This window comes from Accipiter gentilis, chromosome 29 (genome assembly GCF_929443795.1).
Source record: "Accipiter gentilis chromosome 29, bAccGen1.1, whole genome shotgun sequence".
In the NCBI taxonomy this organism is placed as follows: Eukaryota; Metazoa; Chordata; class Aves; order Accipitriformes; family Accipitridae; genus Astur; species Astur gentilis.
In genome coordinates, this window is record NC_064908.1 from 8,121,876 (window position 1) to 8,137,213 (window position 15,338).

Here is a 15,338-nt window from a genome sequence, read left to right on the forward strand (position 1 = left end):
AGGCTGGAGCTGAAAGACTCCATTGTATTTTGTAGGGCTTAATTTGTGCTTGCTTGAGCGACTTTGAACCTTTTGGGATGTAAGAAAACCTTGAGGTTTGTTAACAGTATGCACAAAGAGATGAGAAGCCTTAAGTTCTGCTGAGCTCTGCGATTAAAACCTGCCAGGGCCAGCTAACTAGGAAGAAGAGATGAACCACCCCTGAGATGGCCCGCACTGCGCATGCCTTAAGAAGAGAGTTCAATTAGCAGACACCAAGAAAATGACCACCAGAGGGTTTCAAAGACCACCGACCCATTTAATAGCGCATGCCCCGAAGGGCGGACACTGGGTAAATAATTTCTGGGAAATAACATGAATATGTGCAGCAGTTTGGGGAAATGTAATGGGTATGTATATATTAGAACAATATAAGCTTTGCTTGCTGTAGGTAACGGTATGCACGCTAGGAGGAACTATGCCCCGAGCATCCAGCGCTGCAATAAAGAATGCCTGCTTTCTAAGACTCCAAAACTGAGCCTCAGAGAGTTTCTTCGACCGGCTTTTTCGGTAACAGTTGTGCTTCTCCCGTGAGGTTAGTAGGGTTTCTGGGTCATCCCAGGGAAGCCACTGGGGTCTCTAGGTCAGCCCAGAGGAGCTGTTGTGCATCTTGTTGAGGAGAAGGGGGCACGGTGGCCCTCGGCAGTTGCCCACAGGCCACTGTGGGAGGCGGGGTCCCCCCGTGTCAATGTGGAGCCTGAGGGGCCCAGCCCCAGGCAGGATGCTGCCATCGCTGCCCGATCCCACAGGAACCCCCTTCCAGAGCTGGACAAGGGAAGCCCGTTCCTACCCAGAGGATCACACCCAAATACCGCCCAACTGCTGGAGTGCGAGAGCCACCCAGCCTGCCGCAAGGCCCCCAGGCGCCCTTTGCTGCCAGGGCCCTCCTGCCATCAATGGCACTGGCAGCTCCGCTGCCTGGACGGCCCACTGCACGGGGGCGGCCCAGGGGTCCGGGCAAGCCTGGGCTGCCCATGGGGAAACGGGCACCTCGTGCCCCCCTGCAAAAGCGGGTGGCATGGCTGGGTAAGCTGCAGCCCCGCACCGCCCCAGCGCAGCTTGGGCCTGCACCGGCGTGGGACTCCCACCGGCCAGTGAGGGGGGACATGGCGGGGCTGTGCTCCATGCGCCCTGTGTCGCCGTGCTGCCATGCTGGGACCCTGGTACAGGCCGTGCTGCCCAGTGGTCCCTGTGCAGGGGACCCTCCTGGGCCCTTGTGAGACGAGGAAGGAGCCCACTCCTATTTCAAACGAGGGAAGTCAAGCCAGAATCAGCAAGGGCGAGAAACAAAACGGTCCTTGTTAACCAAGACGTGTCGCTGGGCCCCTGACAGCGCATCTGGGCTCCCGGGTTTTTCTCCTTGGCGTACGAAACGGTTGCAAGGGGAGAAACGCCGCCGGAAGCATGGGGCGAGAGCAAAGCCCCCTTTCCAGCGCCCTCTCTGGTTACCCGGGGATGCCCGGGAGAGCTGGAACCCTCCCCGGCAGGCCAGGCCAGGCCAGGCAGCTGCCCGGCAGGGGAGCGTGGCAGGGTTCGGGGGGGCCCACAGGCATGGGCTCCCACTGCCCGGGAGGGCCGCAGCCGTCTTGCCCCAGGGGAGACCACGGGGTCTCCCTGCCCTGCTCAGCCCTGGGGAGCCCCATTGTGACGTCAGAGCCATTGCCACTGTGAGGTCAGAGCTGGCCGCCCACACAGCCCTCTGGTGGGCGAGGAAGTTTCCCACAGTTGCCGTGTGGCTGTTGCCCTGGGCAGGTGCACTCCTGCTGGGGGGCAGCTGCCACCGCAGCTGGTTTTGCCCGGACAGGCCGCACTGCTAGGGCTGAGGAGGAAGAGCTGAGCGGGGAGCCTGCCTTTGCCCAGGGATGGCGAGGAGAAAGGCCCCCCAGAGAAGACGCCAAGGGGCCTCCAAAGGCTCCTTGGGGAACGAGGCTGACCAGCAGCCGGCAGGAGAGGCAGCGGGGCCGAGCCGCTGCCAGACGAGTAGGTACGAAGTGGGCTGCTCCTGCCCGGGGCTTCAGGTTAGGGTGGTAGCACGGACGTGGCCTAGCACGGTCAGTGGGGAAGCATGGGGAAGCCGACAGAGGTTTTCTGAAGAGCCCCGTGGCTTGCAAAGACCCCCTTCTGTAGGGATGGGTCTCGGCTGAAAGCCCGGCTCGCTCTCCCGGCCAAAAGCCAGGGTGCAGCAGGGGCTTTTGGGGAGGCGGTAGCCTCGTGCTGCAGGGGTCGGAGCCCAGCCCTGCTAGCAGCACAGGGAGATTTTGCTGCACGGGGGGGGCCAAGCCCCTGGGACCTGAGACTGGCCCCCTCGGGACGCTGAGGCACAGTGCTGCCTGGCTGAGGGGGGCAGCTGTGCAGAGAGGAGAGGGGCTGGGAGACCGGCAGTGGCCAGGGAAGAAGTGGGGGGCCGTGGTGGGGGACAGCAGCCTGTGCCCCCTCCCCGAACGGCCACTGAGAGGTGCCTGCCAAGGGGCGGGTTAGTGCCAGGGCCCAGGGAGCAGGGAGGGACGGGGTGGGAATCGGGCTGTGCTGCCGGGTCGGCTTCCCGAGGCGGGGGACTGCCGCTGCCAGCTTGCTTCCTCTTCTCCCGCTGCAGGCCTGTAAAGCAAAGGATGGGCAAAGGAGAGGGAGGGGACCCCTAGAAGCAGCCCAGCTGGGCTGCCCTCTCTCGCTGCTGCCGGGACGGCCCGTCCTCTGGCAAGGGCCTCCGCTCAGGCTACTCCTGAGCCCACCTCGGCTCCCGTGGCGTGGCGACGGTGGGCAACCGGCATTTGTCTTTTTCCTCCCACAGTAACCTCTGCTTAGAGATGGAGGTGCTGAGCCTGCCTTCGATGCCAGCTGCCGGCTCAGCCGTTCAAGGGCTTGCCAAGTGGCGCAACAAGGCCACAGAAGTTGCAAGTAAGCTCAGCACTGCTGCTTGCCGCGACGTCCTCTGGGGTGAACTCGGAGAGCTGCAGTGTGCCAGAGCTCTGGCCAGAGGTCACAAGTGGCAGGAGAAGTGCGGGCTGCCCTGCTGCTCTTTGCCCCAGGGAGGGAGTGGGTAGGACTCGGTGCCCACCTCCCCACAGGGAGCTGCAACACGTGTGGCTGGGCATCCTAGGAAAGAGACCTCGAGAGACAGGCCTAACTGTTCTCTGGTTTCTTTGCCCAGGGACGGCCTTCAGCCTTGCTTGCCAGCTGGCAGGTGCCCTTGTCTCCCTGTGGAGACAGATGCTGAGCACAGGTGTCTTCGCCGTGTACGTACTACATGTTTCTGCTGTGGACGGGGGGAGAAAGGGGATGTCTGAGGGTCAGTGCAAGCCAAGGGGAGGGCAGAGGGTGTTGTTGCCCAGCCAGCAGCCGGGGCTCCCGCTCGGGCGCTGCTCGTGCTGTGGCCAAGAGCAAAGCCCCTCGGCAGTCTCACTCCCACGCATTTGCTGGAGCCCCAAACTTTGGCTGCGGTAGGACAAACTGCCACGTAGCCGGACGCTCGGGTGCAGAGCCAAGCCTCTGCAGGGAAGGGTTTTCCCCAGCTCCAGCAAGAGACCGTGCGGGTCGGGGAGGGCTCTGGGAGGAAAGCCAGACAAGGCTCCTGTGCTTCCCCGCTGTGCGGAAAAACAGCCCTAGGAGAGATCGGTGTGACCGCAAGTGAGAACAGGCCTGCTTTCTCAGCCAAAGAGAGAGCAGGGTCCACACCAGAAAGACTGCCGAGGAGCTGAAAAGCAAGCCTTCGTTTGCTCGACCTCGTTACTTCCCGGCATCATTTGCACTCCCTTTCGGAAGGTGCTCCTGGAGCCCTTCCTTTGGGGAAGATCCGCCGGCAGTGTGGAACGGTGTGGGTAGAAATCGTGTTCCTCCTGGGCGCTGCTCTGTCAGCTCTCTGTCAGCAGCAGGCTTCCAGAACGGTGGCTTTTTGGCCTGAAAAGGGGCATCTACTTGTGGAGGGGCTCGCCCGAGACTTGGATCATTGACAGCCACAGGACTCCCTCTTTTCCAGGCGAAAGATGGCCCTACAGAAGAGGTTCTTGAAAGTTGTCATCTTGTTGCTCCCAGTGGTTCTTGGTGAGTTCCCATGGGCAAACAAACACCCGAGAGCGACAGCCTGGCTGTGCTGGATGCCAGCTTTCAGCTGGCCAGATTTCCTTTTGGGCCAGTATGGGCGGAAACTCCCGTGGTCCAAGTGCTTCGTGAGTACGTCCTTGACGGGGACTGGCTTTCGGACTACCAGGAAGACTGGCAGTCTCCCAGCCATGCTGCTGCTCTGGCCACTGGTCCGAATGGCTTGCTTAGTCTGCAAGTCTGCGAGAGAAGGGCGTAGGTTTCCAAGCCTGAACGGGGGCTTCCCAGAAGGGAGGGGCCATGCAGGGGGGCCGACGGAGGGGTACCTCTCCTAGCCCATGCAGCCTGGTCTCGGTGCTCGCTGAAGCAGTGAGGGGAGATGGGGAATAGCTCTGGGGCACCGAGCACACCTGAAGATCGTGCCTGCACAGTCCCCTCAAGCCTGGGCTGATGACCCCCGGTCAGAGACGCGTCCTCTCTCTGCACCCCGCGTTCCCCACCTCCTCAGCTAACCTGCTGCCCCACCCCCAAGGCAACAGGGACGAGACAAGGGGGCTGCAGGGATCGCTGGCAACCCTGGTCAAATAACTGTCTCTTGGTGATGTGAATTGCAGCTGGCGTTTACTGCAGGACCTCACTGCCACTGTGGACCATGTGGGCCAAGGGACTGACGGAGGTCGGTGACTCTTGCGGGACAGGCACCTCCTGCGAGGGAGCGTTGCTGACAGTGGCCGGATAAATCACGGGCTCTTCTGCTTCCATGCAGGGTGACCCAAAGAAGCAGCAGCTTGTGCCGTGTCTTCCTAGGGAAGCCTCTCCTGGGAAGCCCCGGCAGCTCTGGTAGTGGATGCTCTAACGGAGCGTTCTTCCCTTTCAGGAGCTGACGTGTGAGTCTGCAGCAGAACTGAAGATGCAGCGGTAAGAGATGTTGCCTGAGCTGGAACTGGCTCTGCGCAGAAGCGTCAGCCGACCTCGTCCTACCGGCACTCATTTTCCTAACAGCCAGGGCTCCCGTGCTTCCCCCCTGCCTTTGCCTTTTGCTCAACCTGGGGCAGAAGGGAAGCGCTCGCAAAGCAGGGAAAGCACCTGCATCTCTCCTCCTTGCTGAGCTCAGACACCCCGCAGAGGGGATGGGCCGCTCTCTGACAAGATCTGCTTTCTTGTTCCGGCAGGGACTTGGGCGCTTTGTTGGCGGAGCAAAACCAGAAGATGCAGCTTCTCCTGGAGGAGGTGGCTCAACTGAGGGCGGAGATCAGCAGTGCCAAGAAGGTGAGCCTGCGTTTTGGGGAAGGAGGCTTGGCTGGGCAGAACCCCCGAGAAAGTACTCCGTGGGGTTGTTGGTGGGGTCAGACTGCTGACTGCAGAACCCAGCCTTTACCCCAGGGGCTTTGCTGGGTGAGCTTCTGCGCTGCACAGGCCCTTCTCCAGCCCCAGTCTAACCGGGCCGCTTCAGGCAGCGGAAAACTCCCGACAGCCTTCCCTTGGCACACCATTGCCTCCAGCCGCTCTGGCCGGGCCCCTGAGGCAGTGGTGAGACCCAGGCACGCTCACGGAGCCAGCCGTCGCTTGCAGGGCCTGAGCCCGGCTCCCGGCTGGCCTGGAGAGCGTGGAGGGTGGGGACGAGGGTGTGGGGGCCCTCGTCAACCCACCTCGGGGCCATGGCCACAGATGCTGTTCCTCAGGCCTCACGGCTCAGGTCAGCAGCAGAGAGTCTTGCAGCTCCGTGGACAAAGCTTGCCTTGGATTTCTGACGGTGACGCTTTGCTTCCGCGGGCGCTAGTAGCCACGCTGAACTGCCCGCTGATGCGGTCCTTTTCGGTGTTCCTTTACGGCAGCGTTCCCAGGAAGGTCAGGAAGTGAACCAGGCAGCGTCCGAGATGGCTTTGAACGTCTATGTCGAGATGTCTGACTGGGCCCTGAAAAGCTCTGGTATGGACACAAGCAGCCCAGTCTCCTTGCCCTGCGCTTGCCTGTCGCGCTCCCCAGAGGAGCCTGTGCTCCAGCCGCTGCTCTCCAAAGTGGGGGAGCTTCAACGCTTCACGGGGTCCAAGAGCAAGGCTGTGGCAGAGTGGCTCTCTCAGACTCCCTCCCAGTCCCGCCCTCAGCCTCCACACGCGTGCCTCTGGTGCTGCCCTGGCACGCGTTCCTGTGCTGATGGAGGGGCTCTCTTCCTCTCCCCTGCATTTGAAAAGGGAATGGCTGGGCCGTCCTCTGCTGCCCATGCAGCAAGCCCTCCGCTTTGGTCTGCTGTCATTCACACGGGCACCTGCTGCCTCCCATGCCCCTCAGACCTTCTCCTCGTGGCGCCGTGAGAGAAGAAGTCACCGGGCACGTGGATGCCGTCATTCCCCTGCGCAGCTGGGCACCCCCACCAGCGTGGTGACTGACAGACGTGGAGCTGGCCGCCGGCGGCACAAATAGTGTCTGAGCACCAAGTCTTCCTAGTGTGTGCCTCTTGCAGTCACCTGCTCTCCCTTCCTTACAGGTGCCACCATCGACATGCAGAGAACTTCCGCGACCTACAACTGCAAAGAGAATTGGGGCTGCAGGATTTTACAGTTCTTTCGCCCTGCCAACCCTCCTGATACTATCTTGCAGGTATCGTAGCAGAAATCATCAGTGCTGGTTTCTTTCCTTCTCCTTCCCTCCTTCCTTCCTTCCTTCCTTCCTTCCTTCCTTCCTTCCTTCCTTCTTTCCTGTGAAGTTGGGGACCAACCGCAGGGGCTTTCCCCTCAGTCCAGTGGTACTGCTCAAGCCCACCATGTTGATCCGGTTCCTGAAACCAAAGCTCGAACACAGGGCTGGGCTTGCTAGAAAGAAACCCCTGGTTCCCCTCAGGAGGGGAATGGAGCTGAACCGAGCTGAACTGCTGCATCTCGCCCATAGTCCTCTGCCCCAGCTGAGTGAAAGAGCTTCTCCCCGGTGACCCCATTTCCACCCACGCTCATCCCTAACAGCGCCTTTTCAGGGGTGGGAGGCGGGAGGTGGGGGGTGCCCTGCAGAGCCACTGGGCAGGGACGTGTTTCTGCTCAGCCCTGACTAGGATGGCTTCCTAAGCGGTAGTCTCCTCTGCGCCGTAATACTGAGAGCCCCCTTTGTCAGGCAGGGAAGAAGGCCTCCTGCCTTTGTCCATTTCCTCACAGGCGCCTCACTTTCGAGCTGAAATAGACCCCACAGATGCACCGGTGCCTAGGCTTCAGGCTACCCGGGCAGCTGTGTTAGCCCCAACGCTCTCTCACCCTTCATCGCTCTTGCGTTCTGGTTGCAGCCGGGTCTTTCCCCAGGAGACTGCTGGCCTTTACAAGGGCCTCAGGGCCAGGTGGTCATCAGGTTGCCAGCACGAGTCCACCTGACTGCTGTCACGATGCAGCACATCTACAAAGACGTCTCTCCCTCTGGGACCGTCACCAGCGCGCCCAGAGACGTCGCTGTCTTTGTAAGTCTCTGCTGGGCGCTTCTGGTGGGGATCCGGCCCCGGGGGAAAGCCATGACCGGGTCTTGCTTGCTTGTGTGCATCCGCTGAGGTTTGCGTCCTGCTCTCTCCTGAGCACTGCAGTGCCCCAGGGGGATACTTCAAGGGCTCTAGAGGTTTCATCCCTCTTAAGACTTGTTCTGGCCAAGCACCTGGGGGTTCTTGACCAAAACTCAAGGCAGAGACTGAGCTGCGCCCTAACCAGTGCTAGACTACTGCTAGAGCCCCAGCAGAGGCTGGGCGGATAACAGGGCTGATCCGGCGCGTACGTTCCCTCTTTGTCGGGACGAGTCTGAGCTGCTCTCCTTGTGCTTTGCCCCTGAGGGAGTGGATGCGGACGGAGAAGAGGAAACTCTCCTTGGGACGTTCACGTACAACGTGGCGAAAGAGGCCATTCAGACCTTCCCTCTGAAGGTAGGGTCCAGGCACGGGGACAAGAGCAAAAGAGGTTTGCCTGCAAGTCCATGGCAGGAAGAGAGTGAATGCTTTCTCCCTGGGCAGAGGGGCCTGGACCACCGCCGAGAGAGACCTGGCGGGGTTGGGAGGGCTGAGTAGCACGCGGTGGTGGCAGCAAAAGGATAGCAAGGGCAGGGCCAGGCCCGTGGGAGCACGAGTCCCGAGAGATCCCTGGCTGCAGGCACTGCCTTCAGCAGAGCCAGCTGCGCAGGCGGCCGCTCCACCCAAGCAACGGCTTTGTGCCGTGGAGAAACGGACGCCCGGCGGCGAAAGCCGTCGGGCAGCACCGTCGCTCCATCCTGTGGCCTGCCGGCAGGCTGGGCAGCGTCCTCTCCTCCCAGCGTAGCATTCCCCTTCTCTCCCGGTGCTCTCACGCCTGCCAGGAGGAAGGCAGGCAGAGCAGACAGCGGGAGCTTGGTGGCCTTGCACGCCGGCTGCCCCCCGCATAGGAGCACCTCCCCGGCCTCTCTGTCAGCCCAGAGCAAGCAGCAGAGGGAAGGGAGACGCAGCCCCAGCCGGGCCGGCATGCAGAGGATGCCAGCCAGGTGCCTTCCCCCTCCCCGACTCCCCAGCCTGCCCAGCAGCCCCGGTGCCAGCAGCGAGCCTTGCATTTCCACAGCCGCTTCCCAGAGCTTCTTCCTGAGCAGGAGCAGGGCTGGCAGGGTGAGATACGTTGATTGCATTGTGGCTCTTAACGCCCCCGTTTTCTTTTCCCTCTTTTCTTTGCAGGACGCGCCGCTTCCCAGCGCCTTTTCAGATATCAAACTTCTCGTGAAGACCAACTGGGGAAACCCAGCGTACACCTGCATTTATCGAGTGCAGGTTCATGGGAAGATGGCAAACTAGAAAGCCCCAGCCGCAGCCCGAGAAGAAAAAGCAGGGCAAACGTCAAAAAAAAGAAGAAAAACGGGGGCGGGGGGGGGGGGGGGTGGGGAATAAAACAAAATAAGAAGATGTGGCAATTGAGATCGGCGTAGAAGACCTGTCTCCAAAGTGGGGTGTGCAAGAAGGTCCATTGGGGGGCGGGCGGGAGTGCGTGGAAAAGGTCAGAACTTGACTGCTTCCTAAACCAGAGGCCGACGTTAAGCATTCCTACGATTTAACCTTGCGAGGAGGCTCCGCAAGGAGCACCAGCCTCGGGCGGGCAGAAGGACCCGGCGCTTCCGTTACGAGCAGGGAGACTGGCACCCGCCCCCAGAGCCGGCTCTGCAGGAGCCCGCCCACCCTCTTCCGGGCTTCTCGGCCAATGGCGCCCGCCAGGTGGTGACAGGCAGGGCCCCCCGCCAGCCACTGCAGAGCCCTTCTCTGGCCCCGCCCCGCGCCGCTGCGGCCCCGCTGCCGTTGCAACCGGGCAGCCTGCAGGCGCGGGTTGCGGGCCGAAGCGCGAGCCTCGAGCGTCGGTGTCGTCCCCAAAGGGGGTGTTGGTCCGCGGTGTGCGATGAGCCAGTCTCACGCACAGAGACGAGGTATTGTTGATCACAAAGCTGTGCAAGTTTGGGTGCTAGGTGGTAACTCCGCAAAGCTGGCACGCCTGGGGATTCTCCAGAGTTCCTTTTATGTACTTCCTTATCAGCTGGTAGGTTTCCTCAGAGTTCCCTCTAACGCCCATCGGTTAGTAAGTTGCATATGGTTACACAACCTTTACTCTTACTACGCGTGCTCTGTGAGTAAGGGTCTCTGCCTGGGCCGGGGTCTCCTGCCCAGTGGGTGTCATTTTCAGCATTACAGTGAGGGTAGTTTGCTTAAGGACGCAGTTTAGCTGACTATCCAAAACGAAGTATAAACCTGATAATTAGAATGGGTAGAGTTGACATATTTTCCAGGATGTTCCTTCTTCAAGGATAGCCAACTCCTGATTAGAAGTTCTCTTAACTCATGGCTTCTGACAACCTCAGGGACGGTCACCCTGATCCTAGATGTTGTGTACCCATTCGTTTTTCCTAGTGTGTGCGAGCCACATCTAGCTTCACTAAACTCTTCATCAATTTTTAACCCTCTACTTGCTTAGATAACATTGGGACAGCTCTTGGGGGCTCCCCGGGCTGCGGGTTGGGAGCTCCTCCCTCACTTTCCCGACAGCGGGGCCAGAGGAGCAGACGGAACAGTTTGGCCTAGCACCTTCCCGGCATCCGGGCTGTTGGCTTGTCGGTGAACCCATCGTTTCTGTGAAACGGGTGTGGGGAGCCTGTCTGACTGGCCTGTCGGGAAAGCCCATTCCTCAGCCCCTGAACGTCCCCGTTCTAGATCTCGCCGCTCTCTGTCGGGGGTCTTTTTGTGTCACACTGGTAAGTGTCGACGGGGAATTTTCGAGCGTTTTGCCCCGTGTTATTCTGACCTCCCCGTGGCATTTGGATGACCCTGACCTGTCGCTCCTTTTGACGGACCACCGTCTCTGGGGTTCCCCAGACAGGCTGTCCAGTTCTGCAGCCCTTGAGGTGTTCCCGTCGTGGGCTCCACCATCTAGCACTAGGGTTAGGCTCTTTGGTCCCCCAGGCGCTGCATCGTGCAACACTTCTTTGGTTTTCCCTCCCGCTGTTGCTATTGAGGACATCGTGTTCGGGGGTGTGGCGCCTTCTCCATTACGGACATCCCGGGCAGCCAGTCTCGCTGTCCACTTGGAAAGCTCGTCCAAAGGATGGCAGGGATGGGGAGGGTTAGCAGCCTGTGTTCCTGGCGGCTGTCTAACAGCACGTAGTACTGGGAGGGCATCAGGGTAGCGGGAGCATTCCCTGGGTGTGGTCGGAGGATCCCAAGGGGTTCCTGAGAGGTGGGGCTGGTGGGTGGGCGTCCCAGGGTGCTATTGTGATGCCTTGAATGAAGGCTGGAGCTGAAAGACTCCATTGTATTTTGTAGGGCTTAATTTGTGCTTGCTTGAGCGACTTTGAACCTTTTGGGATGTAAGAAAACCTTGAGGTTTGTTAACAGTATGCACAAAGAGATGAGAAGCCTTAAGTTCTGCTGAGCTCTGCGATTAAAACCTGCCAGGGCCAGCTAACTAGGAAGAAGAGATGAACCACCCCTGAGATGGCCCGCACTGCGCATGCCTTAAGAAGAGAGTTCAATTAGCAGACACCAAGAAAATGACCACCAGAGGGTTTCAAAGACCACCGACCCATTTAATAGCGCATGCCCCGAAGGGCGGACACTGGGTAAATAATTTCTGGGAAATAACATGAATATGTGCAGCAGTTTGGGGAAATGTAATGGGTATGTATATATTAGAACAATATAAGCTTTGCTTGCTGTAGGTAACGGTATGCACGCTAGGAGGAACTATGCCCCGAGCATCCAGCGCTGCAATAAAGAATGCCTGCTTTCTAAGACTCCAAAACTGAGCCTCAGAGAGTTTCTTCGACCGGCTTTTTCGGTAACAGTTGTGCTTCTCCCGTGAGGTTAGTAGGGTTTCTGGGTCATCCCAGGGAAGCCACTGGGGTCTCTAGGTCAGCCCAGAGGAGCTGTTGTGCATCTTGTTGAGGAGAAGGGGGCACGGTGGCCCTCGGCAGTTGCCCACAGGCCACTGTGGGAGGCGGGGTCCCCCCGTGTCAATGTGGAGCCTGAGGGGCCCAGCCCCAGGCAGGATGCTGCCATCGCTGCCCGATCCCACAGGAACCCCCTTCCAGAGCTGGACAAGGGAAGCCCGTTCCTACCCAGAGGATCACACCCAAATACCGCCCAACTGCTGGAGTGCGAGAGCCACCCAGCCTGCCGCAAGGCCCCCAGGCGCCCTTTGCTGCCAGGGCCCTCCTGCCATCAATGGCACTGGCAGCTCCGCTGCCTGGACGGCCCACTGCACGGGGGCGGCCCAGGGGTCCGGGCAAGCCTGGGCTGCCCATGGGGAAACGGGCACCTCGTGCCCCCCTGCAAAAGCGGGTGGCATGGCTGGGTAAGCTGCAGCCCCGCACCGCCCCAGCGCAGCTTGGGCCTGCACCGGCGTGGGACTCCCACCGGCCAGTGAGGGGGGACATGGCGGGGCTGTGCTCCATGCGCCCTGTGTCGCCGTGCTGCCATGCTGGGACCCTGGTACAGGCCGTGCTGCCCAGTGGTCCCTGTGCAGGGGACCCTCCTGGGCCCTTGTGAGACGAGGAAGGAGCCCACTCCTATTTCAAACGAGGGAAGTCAAGCCAGAATCAGCAAGGGCGAGAAACAAAACGGTCCTTGTTAACCAAGACGTGTCGCTGGGCCCCTGACAGCGCATCTGGGCTCCCGGGTTTTTCTCCTTGGCGTACGAAACGGTTGCAAGGGGAGAAACGCCGCCGGAAGCATGGGGCGAGAGCAAAGCCCCCTTTCCAGCGCCCTCTCTGGTTACCCGGGGATGCCCGGGAGAGCTGGAACCCTCCCCGGCAGGCCAGGCCAGGCCAGGCAGCTGCCCGGCAGGGGAGCGTGGCAGGGTTCGGGGGGGCCCACAGGCATGGGCTCCCACTGCCCGGGAGGGCCGCAGCCGTCTTGCCCCAGGGGAGACCACGGGGTCTCCCTGCCCTGCTCAGCCCTGGGGAGCCCCATTGTGACGTCAGAGCCATTGCCACTGTGAGGTCAGAGCTGGCCGCCCACACAGCCCTCTGGTGGGCGAGGAAGTTTCCCACAGTTGCCGTGTGGCTGTTGCCCTGGGCAGGTGCGCTCCTGCTGGGGGGCAGCTGCCACCGCAGCTGGTTTTGCCCGGACAGGCCGCACTGCTGGGGCTGAGGAGGAAGAGCTGAGCGGGGAGCCTGCCTTTGCCCAGGGATGGCGAGGAGAAAGGCCCCCCAGAGAAGACGCCAAGGGGCCTCCAAAGGCTCCTTGGGGAACGAGGCTGACCAGCAGCCGGCAGGAGAGGCAGCGGGGCCGAGCCGCTGCCAGACGAGTAGGTACGAAGTGGGCTGCTCCTGCCCGGGGCTTCAGGTTAGGGTGGTAGCACGGACGTGGCCTAGCACGGTCAGTGGGGAAGCATGGGGAAGCCGACAGAGGTTTTCTGAAGAGCCCCGTGGCTTGCAAAGACCCCCTTCTGTAGGGATGGGTCTCGGCTGAAAGCCCGGCTCGCTCTCCCGGCCAAAAGCCAGGGTGCAGCAGGGGCTTTTGGGGAGGCGGTAGCCTCGTGCTGCAGGGGTCGGAGCCCAGCCCTGCTAGCAGCACAGGGAGATTTTGCTGCACGGGGGGGGCCAAGCCCCTGGGACCTGAGACTGGCCCCCTCGGGACGCTGAGGCACAGTGCTGCCTGGCTGAGGGGGGCAGCTGTGCAGAGAGGAGAGGGGCTGGGAGACCGGCAGTGGCCAGGGAAGAAGTGGGGGGCCGTGGTGGGGGACAGCAGCCTGTGCCCCCTCCCCGAACGGCCACTGAGAGGTGCCTGCCAAGGGGCGGGTTAGTGCCAGGGCCCAGGGAGCAGGGAGGGACGGGGTGGGAATCGGGCTGTGCTGCCGGGTCGGCTTCCCGAGGCGGGGGACTGCCGCTGCCAGCTTGCTTCCTCTTCTCCCGCTGCAGGCCTGTAAAGCAAAGGATGGGCAAAGGAGAGGGAGGGGACCCCTAGAAGCAGCCCAGCTGGGCTGCCCTCTCTCGCTGCTGCCGGGACGGCCCGTCCTCTGGCAAGGGCCTCCGCTCAGGCTACTCCTGAGCCCACCTCGGCTCCCGTGGCGTGGCGACGGTGGGCAACCGGCATTTGTCTTTTTCCTCCCACAGTAACCTCTGCTTAGAGATGGAGGTGCTGAGCCTGCCTTCGATGCCAGCTGCCGGCTCAGCCGTTCAAGGGCTTGCCAAGTGGCGCAACAAGGCCACAGAAGTTGCAAGTAAGCTCAGCACTGCTGCTTGCCGCGACGTCCTCTGGGGTGAACTCGGAGAGCTGCAGTGTGCCAGAGCTCTGGCCAGAGGTCACAAGTGGCAGGAGAAGTGCGGGCTGCCCTGCTGCTCTTTGCCCCAGGGAGGGAGTGGGTAGGACTCGGTGCCCACCTCCCCACAGGGAGCTGCAACACGTGTGGCTGGGCATCCTAGGAAAGAGACCTCGAGAGACAGGCCTAACTGTTCTCTGGTTTCTTTGCCCAGGGACGGCCTTCAGCCTTGCTTGCCAGCTGGCAGGTGCCCTTGTCTCCCTGTGGAGACAGATGCTGAGCACAGGTGTCTTCGCCGTGTACGTACTACATGTTTCTGCTGTGGACGGGGGGAGAAAGGGGATGTCTGAGGGTCAGTGCAAGCCAAGGGGAGGGCAGAGGGTGTTGTTGCCCAGCCAGCAGCCGGGGCTCCCGCTCGGGCGCTGCTCGTGCTGTGGCCAAGAGCAAAGCCCCTCGGCAGTCTCACTCCCACGCATTTGCTGGAGCCCCAAACTTTGGCTGCGGTAGGACAAACTGCCACGTAGCCGGACGCTCGGGTGCAGAGCCAAGCCTCTGCAGGGAAGGGTTTTCCCCAGCTCCAGCAAGAGACCGTGCGGGTCGGGGAGGGCTCTGGGAGGAAAGCCAGACAAGGCTCCTGTGCTTCCCCGCTGTGCGGAAAAACAGCCCTAGGAGAGATCGGTGTGACCGCAAGTGAGAACAGGCCTGCTTTCTCAGCCAAAGAGAGAGCAGGGTCCACACCAGAAAGACTGCCGAGGAGCTGAAAAGCAAGCCTTCGTTTGCTCGACCTCGTTACTTCCCGGCATCATTTGCACTCCCTTTCGGAAGGTGCTCCTGGAGCCCTTCCTTTGGGGAAGATCCGCCGGCAGTGTGGAACGGTGTGGGTAGAAATCGTGTTCCTCCTGGGCGCTGCTCTGTCAGCTCTCTGTCAGCAGCAGGCTTCCAGAACGGTGGCTTTTTGGCCTGAAAAGGGGCATCTACTTGTGGAGGGGCTCGCCCGAGACTTGGATCATTGACAGCCACAGGACTCCCTCTTTTCCAGGCGAAAGATGGCCCTACAGAAGAGGTTCTTGAAAGTTGTCATCTTGTTGCTCCCAGTGGTTCTTGGTGAGTTCCCATGGGCAAACAAACACCCGAGAGCGACAGCCTGGCTGTGCTGGATGCCAGCTTTCAGCTGGCCAGATTTCCTTTTGGGCCAGTATGGGCGGAAACTCCCGTGGTCCAAGTGCTTCGTGAGTACGTCCTTGACGGGGACTGGCTTTCGGACTACCAGGAAGACTGGCAGTCTCCCAGCCGTGCTGCTGCTCTGGCCGCTGGTCCGAATGGCTTGCTTAGTCTGCAAGTCTGCGAGAGAAGGGCGTAGGTTTCCAAGCCTGAACGGGGGCTTCCCAGAAGGGAGGGGCCATGCAGGGGGGCCGACGGAGGGGTACCTCTCCTAGCCCATGCAGCCTGGTCTCGGTGCTCGCTGAAGCAGTGAGGGGAGATGGGGAATAGCTCTGGGGCACCGAGCACACCTGAAGATCGTGCCTGCACAGTCCCCTCAAGCCT

At 61.1% G+C, this 15,338-nt stretch overlaps 1 protein-coding gene across 10 annotated transcripts in view; it reads left to right on the forward strand.

Annotated features, from left to right (window-relative positions):
- The first annotated feature begins 3,710 nt into the window (after window positions 1-3,710).
- LOC126052126 (SUN domain-containing protein 5-like) overlaps window positions 3,711-15,338 on the forward strand; it is a 48,495-nt gene continuing 36,867 nt past the window's right edge. For 5 of the 10 annotated variants that reach the window (XM_049832336.1, XM_049832327.1, XM_049832338.1 and 2 more), the window contains exon 1: window positions 14,531-14,897. Coding sequence is in view for 4 of the 10 variants with exons in the window: in XM_049832347.1 (XP_049688304.1) it covers window positions 4,985-4,992; window positions 5,247-5,343; window positions 5,910-6,003; window positions 6,560-6,672 (312 nt within the window). In the remaining 6 variants the exon portion in view is untranslated. Of the gene's footprint in view, window positions 4,078-4,955; window positions 4,993-5,246; window positions 5,344-5,909; window positions 6,004-6,559; window positions 6,673-14,530; window positions 14,898-15,338 lie in introns of those variants that run through there. The other 5 variants (XM_049832347.1, XM_049832346.1, XM_049832344.1 and 2 more) reach the window with 5 other exon arrangements.